This window comes from Gymnogyps californianus, chromosome 6 (genome assembly GCF_018139145.2).
Source record: "Gymnogyps californianus isolate 813 chromosome 6, ASM1813914v2, whole genome shotgun sequence".
NCBI lineage: Eukaryota > Metazoa > Chordata > Aves > Accipitriformes > Cathartidae > Gymnogyps > Gymnogyps californianus.
Window position 1 is genome coordinate 30,967,066 of NC_059476.1, and position 19,013 is coordinate 30,986,078.

At 39.9% G+C, this 19,013-nt stretch overlaps 1 protein-coding gene across 1 annotated transcript in view; it reads left to right on the forward strand.

Annotated features, from left to right (window-relative positions):
* CHAT (choline O-acetyltransferase) overlaps positions 1 to 5,920 on the forward strand; it is a 29,724-nt gene extending 23,804 nt beyond the window's left edge. The window contains exons 12-14 of the mRNA XM_050899318.1: positions 1,005 to 1,067; positions 3,808 to 3,945; positions 5,651 to 5,920. Of these exons, the coding sequence (XP_050755275.1) occupies positions 1,005 to 1,067; positions 3,808 to 3,945; positions 5,651 to 5,920 (471 nt within the window). The remainder of the gene's footprint in view (positions 1 to 1,004; positions 1,068 to 3,807; positions 3,946 to 5,650) is intronic.
* Positions 5,921 to 19,013: the final 13,093 nt, after the last annotated feature.

Below are 19,013 nucleotides of genomic sequence, written 5' to 3' on the forward strand. Positions count from 1 at the left end.
ATAGCTTGAACAGTCACCAAAGATTGATCGAGTCAGATTGATTCTCTAGCAGGAGAAATATCTCATGCATTTGACACTTGCTGTAAAAGAAGCAGCAACTGACACTGCAGAGATTGCTTGAATAGCTGTAAATTAATCAGATTTAAAGACTGCATTTGGTAATTTAATCTGTATAAGGGAACTAAGGCCTAGCTCTAGCCCTATGAAAAAATACCAGACTCTGTACTTTGAAGGTCCCTGATGGTGGCCTTGAATTGCTTCTAAAATGAATTCTTTGTTCAAAAGATCATTCATCGTCCATAGGAGCTGAAAGTTCCCTGTTTATCTGGAGACCCAGTCATTTCTGGCTGTTTCAGGGTCTCCCAAAGTTGGAGTGTCGGACTTGATGTACAGCAGGGCAGCACTTCTTAGGATTGTTCCCTTAATATAAAAGGCTGCCATTTGACAGGAGTCAAAATTTACTAGCTTGTTATCTGAAATGTGAGGCATCTGTGGAGGCTAGAGCAGCCTTGGAAAATTCTAGATGCCCTTTCACACAGGGGAGTAATTTTTTGACTGGCTAGTAAAATATCAGTAATGGCTTTCATTAATATCACTGTCATTGTCTAGATAAACCATTCTGGAGAAGATATACTGCCTGGCTGTTTTGAAAACACTGAATTACACTAGGCAATTATTTTCCCTAATTCAAATGGAGTGATTCAATTAGTAATAATCTACACCCCCAAAATCCGTGGAAGGAATCCATGAAAGGAACTGCAAGTCTCTGCTTGACTTCAAACAAACCACCACCAATAAGCCTGTTCAACCCTTGCACAACCAGGCACCGTTGCTGACCAGGACATTGAATCCCTATGGCTTTTCATTTATAACGAGTACTTACACCTGAGCCAGGAGCAAAGGACATTTGAGAGTGCTTGCTGTTTGGCTGCTGGTTAATTGATGGAAGATGCTATTTCTTTGAGAGTTTATTCAATAATAGATATATTTTGATTCCCCAACAGGATTCTGAGAAGATGCAGAGATTTAAGGATGCAATTGCAGCTCAGACTAATTACACTATTCTCGTAAGTAAACCACTGCTTTGTCTGAATAAGGACTAGCTAGTTTTTTCAAGAAAAGTACAAAGATACAATCATTAACTATTTAAGCACCAGAAAATGTAGGCATCTCTAGGAAAGTACCTGCTATGTCACACTTAATGAAAATTTCTAATGACCCAAACACCTTCCAAATAGCCATATTCAACTAACCTCGCCTTAAAAAATACTTCCTGGAAAGCAAGATAACAAAATTCTGCGTTAGACATCAGTGGCAAGACCATCACTCTTGGTTATTAGCTCTCTTATCTAGAACTGTCATGGAACATGACACTCTGTATTCAACATATTGACAGGGAACGTGCATCTGTGAAACATTAATGATTTGTATCTGTGTCATAATTAGGAGTCCCAGCCACAAATTAGGATTCCACTAAGCTTGGTGTTGTACAAATTAACAATTAAAAAATGGCCTCCATCTTAAAGAGCTTGCAATCAAAATTTAATAAAGGGATTTTTTTTATAAATATTGAAAGGTTTGCAAGGGAGAACAGTAGCCAGATGAAATAAGCCTTTATTCTGTGTGCTCTGTGATCAACATGAAATGTTAGCCATGAAGATAACCAAGAAAAGTGGCAATGGGGTATTCTAATGGGGTATGGCAAGTGGACAGCTGAGAGCCTTATCAGGACAAGAAGTAAGCAAGGCTTAAAAGCAACCAACTTAACTGCTGTCTAACATGCATGAGAAATAAAACAAGTTGGGGGGATCTGCAAAATCCAGATCCCCCAAATTTACAGGTATTTAGACCCATAAGCTATAACATTACAGATAAGCTCAAGACAGCTGTAACACATCAGGAACTCCCCCCCCCCCCCCCCCCCCCAAACTAACCATTTATGCATTTTCTTATGTTTCTCTTCCCTAGAGGAGAGAGGTCCCTATCTGGGACCTGATCCTCAGACGGACTGGTATTCTGGAAAGTGTATTCTAGTATTCCAAAATGCCATTTCTAATAAAGGTCATTAACAATGAGGGATGATTATAGCAAGTTCTCTTTTAAAGACCTGAATGCAGTGTCTAATAAAAGGAAGAGATGCCCTCCAGTGAAGAAATCAGTTTAGTATCAAATACAACTCATTTTCTGTTGATTAAAAATGAGACAATTCGGCCTGGGTAATGTTCTACATCCCACTGTGCCAAGACAAAGCACAGACTTACTCTACAAACAACTTAGTCAAACCACTCATGAAATTAATAAATATTAATAACCAGCTATGTTAAGTGAATTCGCTACCTACGGTTTTGCCTCAGACCATTGCCTAACAAAACCACATTGCTGATCACTGTTCAAACATTCATAATATTCAAGAAATCATTCACTTCCAGAGGTGGTTTCAGAGGTATACTCAGAGCACTGGAGAGGTGAAGTGTTGCTTTCAGGCAGGATTTGTTCCTAAGACTGTGAAACAAAAGAAGCAGGGAAGAAAAACAGTTTTGTGTTTCAAGCCTTGTGCTGGGAACCCACACCTTGGAAGCTGAGACTCCACGTCATCTCTAAAGCAGAGGCAAGTCTTACTTCAGGGCAACTGTCTCACCTGAACCATCTCAGGGTAACCTCAGAATGAACACAACATACTGTAGGTCTACTAGGTCACAACCAATGGAATTTCTGTACAACATCTCTTTAAAAAAAAAGAAAAAATTTCCATAAAATCCCCCCTCCAAGTCATTTCAGCTCCAGAAACTGTTATAAAATTCAGCCTCCAGTGTAGATCATGGGAACATATTAAAATTGCCATTGGAAAATTAATTTATCTTTAAATTTAAAAAGGTCTCCAGGTATTTCTACTCACCAAGCTCCCCTTTCTTTCTCAGAATAGCAGAATGTAATTGTTGTGCCTTTAAACTATGGGCAAGACTTACATGGTCTGACTAAATTGTGTGTAACAGACTGAAATGTAATAGCTCCTAAGAAAAACAAAAAAATCTACTTCATAAAACAAAAAGCAATTTAATGATTTTATTTCCCCTTGTTAGAGCTTACTAGTAGAATTGCTATCTTAAATGTGGAGCTCTAAAATTCAATTTAGCACAGTTTTTTCCTATGCGTTGACTCACAGTTTATTTCGTTAGCCTGTCTCAGCCTCTCTTCAGACATGACATTGATCTATGTTGCAAAAATGTCATTGCTAACAGCCTTATAAATCTTGTGTGATAGCAAAATATTTCCTTTGATTATCAAGTCAGTTTCCCTCTATGGCAAAAATAACGTAAACACTGCCCTGATGTATGCTACTTTTTTGCAAGCATCCTTGCTCCGTCTGGGCTAATGAACAAATAGCCCCTTTCCCAATGGGTGCCTACTCCTTAATATACCAAACAAGATTACGCACTCCTGGCTCCCTGCTTCAGGCACTTATTAGAGGTTAAAACGATTCTCCTCTTAAGAGGAAAAGCAAACTTGTGCTTTTCTTTTTTTTTTTTTTTTTTTAATTGTCCCCTTAAGAGGAGAATGCCAGATAACATCAGCACATAATACACCTCAAGATCATCTCCTTCCTAATTTTTACATCTTCAGAGCACCATATGAATTTCTAGTTACTGATCATCAGCAAAGTATGTACTCAGAGTAATATCTGAACATTACAGGCATTACATCACTCAAACCAAGTTCATCAACTCTGACCAGAAAACAAGGCAGTAACAGCCAAGAAAATGTCTCCATACTCAGTTAAATGCTGGTGTCTTATCATGTTGTACACAGGCTATTACTGGAATGGCAATAGACAATCATCTGCTAGGGCTCAGAGAGGTGGCACGGGAACACTTCAAGGAACTGCCAGAGATATTTACAGATGAGACATATTTGACAAGCAATCGATTCATCCTCTCGACCAGCCAGGTGAGTTTCTCCTGTTCACTGGTCTTGCTAAGCAAAGGCTAATTCATTTGTGTTCTGCCAGACCTTGTAGCTCACAGTGAGAACGATGTAAAAAAACCAAAAAAAACCCCAAAAAATCCCTGGTACCATCAAGAAGTCTGCAAAATTCTCCAGATTTTTAATCCACTTTTGGTTCATTCTGCAAAATCGGCACGGTAAATACTGACTGAAGTTATCACTTCCCTTGCAACATCCCAAAGCCCTTCCTGGAAATTCTGGAAATGCACACAAACAAACTCAGTAAAATTCGCATGAGGGCTCAGTGTTTCCTCACTTTCCAAACTACATATCTTCCCTTTCTTCTCCTCCTTCCCCTAAGGTGACAGCTCTAGTGGGAATTCTTTACTCCAGTGACAGTACAGCCACAAGCCAGACAGGCTGCCACTCTGAGAAACAAAAGCGAAGAGCCATGAGGAAATCTTACTCTTAAAAGTAGCTGTGTTTGAAATCTTTGAGAGCCTTCAGTTATTCAGTCTAAGACTGCAACCTGTGCAGGCATGCATCTTGGATTTACAGACATTTTAGACATTTTAGACATTTACGAATTTACAGTTATATTTGCAACTATACTAAGATACTCTAAGAGTCAACACTTCCTACATTTAAAGTTCTGAATAAGGAAACATCTTTATAGCATACAGCCTAAAAATTAAATGTTTCATTGCATGTAGTAGCAGTCCTAATGAAAGGAGAAATCTATGTAGGAATTCATTTACTGAAACACTAACCCAACTGCACAGATTGGAACTATGCAACAAAAGAGACTTAGAATATCATGCTACAGAATAAAACCTTAATAAGTAATTTGATCTTGTCATAATGTTTGTAGGCTTTCAGACATGAGTGAATGTAACCAACATACTACTACATAAATTCTCCAAGAAACTATCCATGAGCAAAGAATGCTTGTGAATAGCTTTATGGCCTTCGGCTGTTGCCCAGCAAATTTATCTGACAATTCTATGGTTCTATTAGCAGGACTAATGGCTTGTTCTACACCATTAAAAAGCCAAATGTCATTTGTGAAGGCCCATGTACACAAAGTCTGAAACATACAAATTGCTAACACATTTTTTGTTTTCTGCAGGAGAAAGTGTTTCACTCCTGTATTATGCCACGATTAAACTGAGGTGTAATAGAAATATAGCACCCAGATGCATTAAAATATGTTTTTATACGGCATCACAATTATAAATGATTATTAGAAATGGACAATACTACTTTCTATAATTGATTACAGTCTTCACATTATAAGTTTAACATAACCTTAAGATAACCTTAAGAAATTAAAAACCTTAGAGAATTTTTATGTATCATAATTTTATGTATCAGAATTACATACAGCCTTAAAAATTCCCTATCAGTAACAAAGCTTATAGCTGTTAAAGGTCTATATAAAGTGAGCAAAGAAATGCATTATATCCACTTCAAATGATACCAATTTTCAAACGGTGGGAAACAAACAGAGCAACCAAATTCTATACTGAGATCAGCTTTTACCTTCCAAGTGTCAGCTCCAGGTCTGGACTTCTGAAGGACGTGATATTCTACAAGGGGGATTCACCACATTTCCAGCATTTGTTTATCTTTTTCCTCATTCCTAACCAGCTGATTTCACGTGCCCTGATTAATCAGACATCACTCCTTACCTTCTCCCTGCAACCAGGTTCCAACTACTACGGAAATGTTCTGCTGCTATGGGCCCGTGGTGCCCAATGGTTATGGGGCATGTTACAACCCTCAGCCAGAGCATATATTATTCTGCATCTCAAGCTTTAAAGACTGTAAAGAAACCTCCTCAGACATGTTTGCAAAAGCTGTGGAAGAAAGTCTCCTAGAAATGAGAGATCTGTGCAGCAAATGCGATTCTACTATGGCAAAGCCACTTGCTAAACAAGAAGCAGCCACACAGCTGCAGAGCGACCGCAAACTCTAAGAGGCTGTGGGAATTATTCTCCTGAATCCACCTTATGAAGAAACAATGACATAGTTGTTCAAAGGCAAGATAGTACTAGTAATATATTAGTGTAGAACCAAAATGTCATTTGTTTTACATTGTTGCCAACATTTAAAACCCTGTACGTACAAAATCTACCGTTTTCTTGCTTGAGAGTCAGCAAAAAAGGTTTGATCTCACTGGCTCAAATGAAAGAGGAAGTAATACAAGTATGTGTTGTACTACCATTGCTAACCATAATTAACTTATGCCATTTTATCACCTAAAAAATTGAGTAAGTTTGTATATGACATAAATTAAATACTAAGGCACACTGATTAATTAATATCCCCTGCAAGTAATTCTACAATATTCACACTTATTCCTGCAAGATTTGCATGTAAAGGGAAAAAAAAAAAAGAAATTTCCCCTATTGGGAATGTTAAGAGTAACATTGTAAATAATAGGCTGATGCCACTAAATCTTGAAAATTTGCATGAAGAGTATTTAATACCACCATGCTATTTACTACATAAGAAAAACAGATTATTTTTAAGAGTGGCTGCTGTGTATTTCCACAAACAGAGTTTAGGAAGATTACACTAGTGTTTGCATGTTCCCCCAATCAAAAAATGCTGCAGAAATAATTTAGCCTTTATTCTGGCTTGCACTGGCCTCAAGCACAGTCCTGTTCTGAAAGTAGCATATTGGAGATAAGATCCACCACAGAGAACTGAGAGAATTTTGTCCGTAATGAATTGACTTAATTATTTCTTTCTATCAGTGAGCAAAATCCAGTCTGACAGAGAGGTAAAGCGCAAAGCATAAGTGCAATTCAGTCCTACTTAAGACCTTTTTTGTTTGCACAGGAATGGATTTAGTCACTGTAACTAGCAGGAAAGTGTATGCAACCATGCAAAATCAAAGAGCAATAAATAACTAGAATGAAGAGGGAAACTTGCAATATAAGGAAATCTCCAAGCTAGAGCTGTAAATACCAGTTTAAGAGTACTGGTACTCATATCAGCTTTGCATCATCCCACTTGGGAGGGATTTATATTTTATATTTTTTAATAGTAGATGTACGTTATCATATTCTGCAATATACAGTAAATTCAATCAGGAAAATAATATAGTATCTGGTAATTCCCATATTCTGTGAGTGTCATCCTGAGAGTTTTCTCATTATCTCTTTCATTCCCTACAAATCCTTCCACGGACTGATATTTTCAGTTACTTTCTCTCAAGCTGAAATGTGTTGCCTTGCTTAGAGGTGTTCAGTCATCATTGTTAGAATACAACTTACTCACTGACTAAAGACACGTACTTACTAACTCCAGTGCAGATCCCTTGCTAGGCAAGCCAGAGCACACTCAGAAGCCTGGCCAGGGACTGCGTACTTGCCTGTGGAGAAGTGGAGACGTTTCTTCTTCCTTTGTAGACTGAACAATCACATGCTTAAGCACTCTCAAGCCTAAAAGCAGGAGAATAGGTTTATTACAATAAACTAGAAGCACAGATACATTTCTGTCTAAGAACTCTAGATACAGATTCAGTAGATTATATTTGCCCATGCTTATTTTACTGCCTCTCTGGAGTTGCATACATGCAATTAAGCAGTCTGCTGGATAAAGGCTATCCACAACCCCATATATGAAAGCATAGTGGACCTGATAATCAGTTGGAGCAAGTCAGCTATGTTGGAGCAAATCAACTATGATGATTTACAGGGATTGAGAGCTGGGTTCATTTTTTTAAAGTTAACGCGTTCATTTAAAAGTATGTATGTTTCATTGCTCCATGAGCTGTGGTTCAAACCAAAGATGAAATCTATTTTTAGATTACATAAACAATATTATGGCATAAAAGCTGCCCCAAAGTTAAAATGTAAAAAAAATTTTTTAAAAATCAAGAAAACTGTTAGTCAAACCAAATATTCACTTAATGAATATACCATTCAATATATGACTTTAAATTGTTCCTATACTATGGTTACAAAAATTACTTTGAAACATTCCCAGTAATTTTGCTTTGTTCTGTCTCATGTCACTACAAAGGCATTCTGCATTTTTAACGTAAATGTAGCACTACAATCTCAAGATTTTTTCATAGAATTGTATGTTTAAAATTATAACCATATTTTAAGTGTATAAAAATGCCATGAATAGTTATTTGATTATTTATTAATTTGCTTCTAATGAAATATATGATTTTATTTTGTATTCCTAGTTCCATAGGTACTGATATTTATTTGCAAACATTACCTGTGTTTTCATTTTACTTTTTTGGCTGGAATTTTAAGAGTAGCTCAGACACTGTACTCAACACACAGTCACAAACTACAACCACACCTGAAATTTTATACCAATTTATCATTAAGAGTCCCTTACTTGCCTACAGCTGCCGTAACAGGTGTTTTGGATTCTCCAACACTGGAAAATATTGGTGATGGAAAATACCGACACCATATTTGCACTTGAGGAAGAAACCAGTGACCACTCACACTTCCTATTTATTTAGCTAACCATTCCATACTTGTATCGTAGATACTTACTGATCTGGTTTTAGTATTCAGCCTGAATATCTGAAATGAGCAGTTTCAATGAACTTAGTCCCTCCAGAGGAAGGCATTTGTGTACCTGCTTAACCTTATCCATTACCCATACTAAAAGTAGTATCTGCAAAGTACCTGACTTTGTTCGAGAAACTTCAGACTCAGTTCAGGTATGTTTAAAAATTGGAGGGTCTCAATTAAATTACAGATGGATAAAAATCACGGCACAGGGCATTACAAACTTCTTGGTTTGCCAGCAGGAGCTTCCGAAGGAACTGTGCTTCTTCTCAGTTAACAGAATCCCCTACACCTATGTGGTATGATCCCATGTTGCAGCTGCATCTATTAAGGATTTCAGGAAATAGGTAGTTTTCTCAGGTTCTTATTTAAAATTATTTGTATTATACAAATGAAGTTCTCTTCTGAAATTTAAAAATACACAGTCTGTGCACATGCAGTTACGGAAATCAAACATGAAGCTTTTAAAATGTTTCCAACCAGAAAACTATGGAATAAATTGTTCATTATGAAAAGGGAGAAAATCTTGATTGACAGACTAGGTGTAATTACATTAACGTAACAAGTGGCAATAATTTAATGAGACGTCTTGGTGGGACCCGGGACATACAAACCCCCTGCAAGAGAATTCTAAGAAGGTAATTGTTTCACTCTCTCCATAGGTGTACACCCACATACACGCAGTACTGGGATGTAGAAATTAAAAAGCCGATTTTTGTGAACTTCTATATTCACAGTGAACAAAAGCAAAAGAAACTTTACTTCAAAACAGTGGTGGTTTAAGGGTGTAAGAACGCGACCTCACTCCTCTTGAGTGCTGTCAAAGCCCCGGTGCGATCTGTAATTAAGCAGGACATGCTTGTGACAACACAGCTGAACTACTTCTGGTGTATGAGTTGCAGAGACATAGAAATATTTTAGCGATACTTTTATTTTTATAATATAGTATAGATTTATGACAAATGTAAATGTGTATTTATGGCACATCTTGTTTCTGTTATGTTTTGTGCTCTACTGAAATATATTTATCTGTCTATATTAATATATACAACCTGAAGTGTACACTGTTAACACGAATTCAGCTTATTTAAAGACGGAGCTCCGCACCGCAAATAAAAACTACCGGGGGAAAGACCTTGTCGCCTCTTTGTGCCAGGCAGCCCCATGCCCCCGCAAGCCCACCTGGCCCCGCCACACGCCGCCTGCCTCCCGGGGAGCCTCCAGGGAGCTCCCCGCCGCCGCCGCCCCTCCGCGACCCACCTGCGCCGCGGCGCGGGGAAGGCGCGGCCCCTCACGGGAGGGGAGGCGGGACAGCACCCGCCGGCGGGCTCCTAACGGCCGCGGCGCGCGCCCCGCCAGGCGAGGCGGGCTGCTCCCCTGGGCGGCACGGCGCCTCCCGCTCGTGCCTGCGAGGGGCGGGGGAGCGGGTGGGCGAGTCTCTGTGAGGGGCGGGGGGGCGTGTCTCTGTGGCGGGCGCGGCCGCCCCGCGGCAGCCGAAGCCCCAAACCGCCCCGCGCCTGGGACGCCGCAGCGCGGCCGGCTGAAAGCGCTCCCCGCCGCCGCCGCCCGGCTGTTCCCCCGCCGGACCCGCGCTCTGCGTTTCCCCTGAGGGCGGGGAGGCGCCGCAGGCAGGGCGGCAGCGGAAGGCAGCGGGGGCAGGGCTCGGCCCTGCGCCGAGGCCCGGCGGGCTCGTTTTGCTGTGGCTGCTCGGTGGTCACGCCGTACTGAAGGGTCTCGGTGTTGCACGGCTGGCGGGCCGCAAAGGGGGGCTCTGGCAATCGCGTTATGAGCGTGACAAAGGAAAGAGCGGGTTCTTAAACGTGCCTCGGAAAGCACAAACGCTTCCATCTTTTATGTTTGCTAAAATAAGCTTGTACTACAGCGTGTAGATATTTTTCTTCTCCAATTACACAAACCTCATTAAAAACACAGTCTGAAATAAACCCATAAATCAAAGATGAAAATGGTTAAGCTCAAATTTAGCTATAAAGCAAAGTACTTGGGAGTACCAAGTAACTTCTGCCGCTTACAGCTCAACTATAATTCCCAGCGATTAACATAACGCAGGCGGCAGGTACCCCCGGACTCGGGGGCTGTGCCGTGTTGGGGAGCAGAGCTCTCCCCGACTCCTCGCGCTGGCGGCCAGGCCCCCGCTGGGAGTGCCCACGTCTGACCAGGGTGTGCGGCTCAGAGCTGGTGCTGGGCTTGAAATGGCCTCACTACAGATCTAACAGAGGAGCAGTGGCTTCAGGGTGTTACAGGGTTAGCTAGTACTGCAGAAGTTTACTATCCGTACCTAAAGTCGCAGTGACATACCACCCGCGGAAGACAGTGTAGCTATTTTTTTCTGATTCATCATGAATTAAGGATTGCTGATTCATCATGAATTAAGGATTGGTGTAGTCTATTTTCTGTTTATTAGGGAATGAGCAACAGTTTTCCTCTGTTCTAATGCTTTCCAACTATAAGAGGAATAAAAATTTCTGCCTAGCAAAATTAGTCTAAGGTTGCAAGATAAATCAAAATCATATGCATGTGATCTAAACTATTCAAATAAGTAAAGGCTTTATATCGCATAGATGCGTCCAAAAAAAGAAAGATAAACTCAGTATCAGGCAAATCACTATGCGGCTGACACTGGAAACTTAGAAAGAGCATGAGTTAATGCAATATATAGGCTACTGGCAACTCATTCAAACTCTCTTACTGGGCTTGCTAGATCATTGCAATGTACCTGACATGGACCGAGGGAGACCAGGCCTCAATCTAGGGAAACTAGTAAGGGTTGTTTTTTTTTAATTTAGAGCCAACAGTATAGAGATGTCATCTCTCTCATCCATTTTATAAATCTGAATTAATTGTCAGAGATTGCCATTAAAGTTTCCTAGAAAGCAGGGAGAGCTGTCTGATGAGGATGACAAAACAGCAGCAGAAGCTGAAAGCATGCTGCTTTATGAACTGGACTCCTTCATCAGCCATTTTCTGTAGTTCTTCAGTAAGCTGAATTAAAATGCTGCAAACAGCTGTCACAGGTGGACGCAGTTAGGTTCAATGTTTGAGAAACGCCGACCCTTGCAAGTCATACAGCTACAGTGGAACCGGGACAGAGGAAGCGGTACCTCTACCTGCCAAACTAACTGACGTGTATCGGTCAGTACGCTGTCTCAGCCTTAACACGTAGCTGATAAAAACCTGGAAAGGTGAGACCCTGAATGTTTGACTGTACAGGAATCTGCTTCTGCCTTGTAAAACAAGTGAATAGAATAAGATTAATTTTAAAAAATTTAAATCTACAGGGGCCCAGGCAGAAGCATGTGGCATTTCTGTGTTGCTGGAATTGCATTATCAGTCAGTTCTCTTATTTCCCCAGTTCCAATTAATTTACAACAACACTATACAATATACTGTAATAAACCCAAAAAGCACCTAATTCATCTAAACAAATATGTGGGTCAAGAGAAGATTTTGTCCCTTCTGGTTTGATTCTCAGCTTCACAAAATCTCAAGTCTTTAACGTCCTGAGGAATTACTCTTTCAGCAGAAGCAAAATGAATTATGTGTCAATGAACAATTGGGTTATCAAGGTTGTTCACTTAATGTTCCAGCTGTTCTATAGCACCATTTTAACGTTTACTGGAGATTTCTTTTGAATTTAGTCTTATTCCATGGTACTTACAAATAAATACATTGCGTTTCTTACAGCTGCTGTGCCAGTTAATAGCAAATACAAGTACATAATGAATTTCTTGCCTTTTACCGCTAGAACTAGAAATGACAGAGGGTGGAGGCTTCATTCAAAGGAGATCCATTAATGTAATAATAGTGAAGCCCAAGATTAAAGCTGATAGGATTTGTGGGGAGTTTTGTACAGCACTTAACTACATTAACACTGTTTTTTGCTCCTTGCCCTCATAAGTACTAAAACGTAGATATACTCAGAGTTCACAGGAAACCAAGCAAATACAGTACTGGCCACTGCTTCTTTGCCCTTTTCCAGATGTCCTGTAGGCAGATGGACATCAGCTTATTCTGGAAGAGATACCAGACTGGAGCACTGTAGAGCTGGTGGTCAACGGGGAGACTATTTCGCTGCAACATCAATGACCTGGATTTTGGTAAGTACAGAGTTTTATGCATCACAGTCTCTCACTGAAAGCACACATTTTCAAATGAGTGCTTCTTAAGGCATACACAGTCCAGGTTCTGTCAACATTAACACTTTTAAGCTCTGCACTCCTTTATATTTGAGGCAGTTTGAAGGGCACAGTCAGGAAGAGAGGATGGTTTGGGAGTTAAGGCCATGCTTGGGAGAGCACTGTTCAGCGCCTTCCCACATGCACCAGCACACAATCACAAGAAAACCTGCTAGGTTTCAGTCCACAGAGGTATTAGGGCATCCTTTTGCTTCCGAAATAGCAAATATTTTTCTTTGCTTGGGCCTTAGTTTCTTTGGTTTTTTTGTCTTTCCCTCCTTCCCCCCAGCAAGACATAGATAATACCATTTCAATGCCTCGCAGAGAGAAATTTTTTTATCATTTTTTGCTGCAGGTGAGACAAGGAGTTCAGGGCTCAAGTTTTCTCATCTCCTGTGCAAGTGGCTTCCAGAGAAAGGCTGAAAGCCACTGCTTCTCACCTCCCCACTTTTCAACAGCCTCTCTAGGGCTGGGGATGGGAGTTGTGGAGCAAAAGCAGAAAACTGACCAAGGATAATGGCATTTCCAGCACCACAGCTTGGTTGGTTTCACCTTCTCTTTGCATCCTAAAGGAGTGGTGTGAACAAAGAAACAGCATTTGTTGAGGCTCAGGAGCGCTAGGCGGCAAAGCTGCATTTTCTAGTGCAGCTGCAGGAGAGACAGGCTGCCCAACATAAAACCAAAGGCAAAGAAATCCTATCACTTGGTATCTCCTGTCAGCTGTAACCTGCAGGGAGATAGCTGCAGTTACAAATAACCAAACCACATTTACAGGGATACTGATCCAACACAGAAGTGTTGTCAAAATAATACTATTGCTATGTCCAAATACAGTCCCTTTCCAATGACCTACAGATGACAGAGGCATTAAAACAATATTCTTTAGTGAGAACAAAAATACTCAAAGTCAAGCAAAGCAGAAACTGTATTGTCCCTCTAGAAGACTGAAATATTTTTGCTTTCTACAACTTTGATACAACAAGATTAGAAAGTGAGAACATTCAGCCTGAACCATATTGAGAAGATCAGTATAATTAAGCTTGGCAGATAACAAAGGCACTTTCTGCAGCAGAAATTCACACAGACAGCAGACTGAGGTTTCAGCATCTGCCCCACTCTAGTTCTGCCCTGGACAGCAGTGAGCTCGTTCACACCTCACAGTGACCCTGACCCTGTAACTGCTGAGCAGGCTGTCCTGCGCCACAACCCAACTCCAGCCTCCAGCTCCAGGGCAGCCCTCAGCACAGGGGAGGGCTTTAAAAAAAAAACCCACCCTACTGCATTTGTCAGTGGGACACCAACAAACGGCTTTCTGCTCTGGCAGTAAATTTTTTATTGGCCTCTTAAGTAAATGCAAATTAATTAGACTAAGTTAGTTTAAATAACGTTAGTTCTGGGCAGAATTTACTCCCAAAAATAGAAGACTAAACTCCCCAGACCTCTTGAGCATGGAATGCCGTGAACATCAATGGAAACGCTCCAGGCAGACGAACTCACCCGTGTGACTAGTTTATTTTTTAAAAAAAGTTTTAGTTTTGCTGTGTTCAGTGCCCTCTGTAACATCACTCTGAGGACATTTCTGACATACCTCCAAGTTAGAATGACAGCAGTTTTGTAGGGAGATATTAAGCCTTAATAGATCAACATGTTTAGCTGGAATAAACACAAACAAGCTTTGAGGAACACAGGGCTTCAGCTCTGAAAGGGAAGCAGCAAACTTCAAGACAAGTATGGGTTGAGAACAACTGCTCTGACTTTGCTTTAGAGTAATATTATGACCAAATTGTGAAAGACCAGAGACAGATGGGAAAAGATTTTTAATATGACAGTGAGATATCTTCCAGTGAGATAAAAAATTAGCTCCATCAGACATTTTGAACACAGCCAGCTAGAATGCATAAAGAGATCTCAGGCCTTGTTACTGTGCTTTTGTTACAGAAGGGAAAAATAAATACAAATTTGAAGTAGCCCTTTCAGTTTGGTACCCGTCCCCCAAACACTACCTGCGATTAGTTGCCATGGCACTAGCAGGCAGCTGGATGTTTGAGGGCACTGTAGTAGCCACTTGGACAAAGGCATTTAATTTTTTTCTATGTGAAATAACCACTTTTTTCCTCAAAGTCTCCCTCATTTTAAAGGGGATTATCTGCCCCACAGATAATCATGGCCATTTGAAAACTGAACCTAGCCTGCAAGTCCTCTCTACAGTGACTTTCATCCAGACTATTGTGATAAAGTCAAATCAGGAGGAAGAAAACAGCAGCAGCGAATTATTCCAGTAGTAACACCAACTAAATTGCTGTGCAGCTTTTATGGTTTGACTAATTGTCTCATTAAGACACATTTCTGATCACTGAAATGGATCTCAAGTATTATTAATCACTGAAAAAATTGTGCCACTAAGAGCCTCTCTCCCTCCTATCCTTGGCACCATTTGCAATGGAAAACACACAAAGGCTCCCGTTGATTGGAGCCCCGCTGCTGCACAGTTGGCAGTCAAACGGTACTAATGGCACAATAACACAATATAACTAAAATAGTTTGCCTTTCAGGGTAACAATCTCTTATAACATGATTAAGCTGTATCATGCGCGTTTCCTTATGTTTTGCAAATGGCTCAAAAAAATCTGACAATTTTTCCAGTAATTTCTTCAAAAGGGGAGGGAAAATTAAAAATCATTAGCTATCAAGAAACAAATTAACAACACTTGATACATTAAAAAAAGATGAAAACAACTGCACCAAGCACGGGCTGCACAGCAGCAAGGTTGTGTGGCACCCAGTCCACTCCCCCTTGCAGAACGCACCGCCAAAGACCCGAGTTTGTCGCATTCAATTGCAGACACTTTATTGAAGCACTTAGTTTTAGGAGCTGGCTTGCCCTAGGCCACCTCTGTAACTGATGGAGAGAGGCATCTCCACAGAGCAATTCAGATCTCTGCTAAGTATAGACCGTAGGATCTCTGGGCAACTCATTTAGGTACTTTTTTGATGTTTGGTTTCAAACAATATTAAAAGAGATGAAGCTTCTTCCTTGTATGAGGAGCACATTTCAAAAGGAGCAAGCTGGCATTATCCAACACACTACTGACATGCTCTTTACAGTCTCAGCAAACAGGAAGATTTTGCTCTTGGCCGTCACTCCCAGTGGCTGCACAAGCCATACATTGCAACAAGACATTTCCCCTTAAAAGAGTTGTAGGTGTTTATCCCATACATTATCATATTAAAGACAGCAGCCACTTAATTTTCAAGTAGCTTATTCTCAGAAGCCTACTGCAAAAGTGGCACAGCTATTGCTAGGAGAGATGTACACTTTCATGGTGGCCAGCCTGATCAAAAGAGCCCGCAAAGGCCTAGGAGCTCTTTTGTGGAGATGGAAGTGGTGCATGGGAAGGAAGTCACTCCATACAATTACTCAAGAAGAGTTGAAAAGATCCAATTTATTCTCAGACATGTTTTGCTTGTTTTAAAGTGACTGTACGATGGTAATTGTCAACTTCCTATGGGTGCACTTCTGATCATGTCCTTGGAAAAAATAAAGCAACATACAGCTGATATCAGCCCAGTTCTCAGAAAAGAGTTTAAACTTCATTAGAGGAACAAAGTTGAATTATTTTAATAGTTGGGGGTTTTTTAATAAAAAATATCAATGATACTATTCATAGTTAAATTTCCTTCCTGTTCATTTTGTGTATTGGCCATCCAGTAACATGATATTAAACATGGCAGCCCTAAGAACTTCCATGCATCATTTTTACATATTAAGAGAAAGTCTGTGACAGATTCGCTTTGCAGTCTGCAGGAAATCACTTCTCCATCTCCTTCATCTGAAATGGAGATAACATCTTTGAGTCACAGAGATCTTGTGTTCCCTAAAACACTTTCCAATTCTCCAGTAAAAAGTGCTATATAACTAGTTGTATCGCACTCCACAATTAGTGCAGGGAAATGCTTTATTCCAGTAAATTATTTTTTTTTAATATTTTTTTTTCAGCTTAGAAGAGAGGGAACAAAGTGATACTTCTGTTTTTAACAGTTGCTTTAAACTGTCCAGATTTCTTTTGGTTATCTTAAGGTATTTTTGCTTAAAATCTTGAGAACATTCCCTATCAAAGCCCACATGTGTTATGAGTGGAAAACAGCCCAAGAGAATACACGCTGGATTCTTCTGCTCTGTCAAGGCACATATTCACAGGACTCATAACTCAGTATGGGCTCATTCAAGTGAGAGACAAGATGCATTACTAATTTAAGATGAATTTGAAATGTGTTCCTTGCTACAACTTTCAGTTTTGATCAATTTTGTAAGGCAGTTTTAAGAAAAGAAAGGGTTGTTCTGCACCCACACATAGGTACTATTCAGACACACAAATATTTGCTCACATACATGTGTGTATGTAAATGTACCCAGGAAGGCATCATATGAAGTATAGCCAGAAACATTACAAATTAGTGGTCTTTGTCACAGGCTTTGGAATTAATTCTGGGGAACAGAATATGCTACAGAGATCTCTGTTTACTTCCCTTTGGGCTTCGTTACAGAGACAGGTACCACAAAGTTACAAAGTTCTGCATAAATCTATTGAGCTCATGAGCTGCACAATATTGTGCTCACTGTGGAAAATACAGTTTTACTGATAAGTCTAATGAGGGGCCTGAGGGCTGTGATAAAGGCCTAAGGAAAAAAAAAGGAAGAAAAAAATAATAATAATAATCACACTTCATGTAGCATGTCCCTAATTTTTTAATGCACATAAATATCAGAACAGTGATGCTGAAGAGAAGGAAAAATATTCGATTTTTTTTTTTTGCTGACAGTCCCTGCAGAAGCTATTTATGTGCAGTCATATACTGACATGCATACTCAGATATATTTTCCTGAAGCCTGTAGAGTTTTGTTGAAGCAAGAGCTTCAGAATGTGTGTGTAAATAAATTAAAGAATGTCTGTTTTATAATGAGAAGGGTGTATTGTGGTATAAATATTGCAGAGCACATTAAATAAACACGGTCACATATGACCAGGTATCTATTAAATGAGCACATCACAGGAGAAGTTAATTATCTAAGAGTGTAACTAGGAACTGTTTAGAATCACTGGAGATTAAGTTGCTTTATTTCTGTTTATCTTTCCTTCTGAAGAGGCAGTAGGTTGTTGCAGTGAAAAGTCCCTAAGCAACACAAAGCTTCAGCTCTTCATCAACTCTAAGACGACAGAGTTTTGTCAACAATAGTTTGAAGTTCTGATAAACCAAAAATTTTCCTCAAACTAATTTTGTGCAAAATATGCTGGCACAAAACAGTATTTAAGATGTAAAGGTGCAAAATATTTATGGTTCTTTTGATATCTTAAGCTGTTCAGGGGAAGGAAGACGACTTACATCGTAAGTATGTATTTCTCTCGTATATTGCATCCCCAGAAAAACATATACACAGACTTTTTCCAAAACTGATTGTTAGTGTCAGAGTCTAATATCCCAGGAGTAACGCATAACTTTACTATATTAATAAGATTTTTCTACGCTTGAAAAGCTATTGTGTTTCAGTCCACATGCAAAAACATTAATTCTGATGGAATTTGATTTTTCTTGGGCCATGAAATTCATGAAGAAAACTGTCCATTATTCATCCTATACAACATAATCAACATTGCAAACACTGTTTAGTTAAGGATACGTTTGTGCAAACCACTCTAGCACAAAGAACAATTGATGAAGAAGGATTCAATCACATAAAATTCTTGAAAGCAAGATGAAGCCAATCCCTTTAAATTACTTAAGTACTGCTTAAACCCTGTAATTAACGTATAGTAATAAATATTTCATCTTTAACAAGCCTATTGGGAGTAGTTTGTTAAACATTTATTTCTAGTCATGGGGAATTATGTACAGTCATTTTATCATGTTCTGTATTAGACAATTTTATTTTATCCTCTTTATTTTATCCACAGCAGTGGAGACACTCATTTGGGGAAATACACTCTTTCCTCAAATGCAGGGAAACATACTCTGTCTTCAAATGTGTTTTGCTTTTTACTAATTAAGTTTACCCTTGCAAAGTCCTGGCCAGCACACAGTGACGGTTCACATTTACTTGACGGCCTCTCCTGTGGAATTGACTTACTACAGATACGGGAGCTTTACTGGAAACCCCAGCAACACAACCTAAGGCATCACTGCAGAAGTAACCTCGCAACCTGGGCAAGGTCGTTTTGGGAGACTAGAGAGAAGAACCCAGGTCTCATCTATGGCACAGCCAAGCCCAGACAGAGGATACCAGGCGTGCATTTTCAGGCACCTTCTGGCATTGACCTGCGCTTTTTCCTTT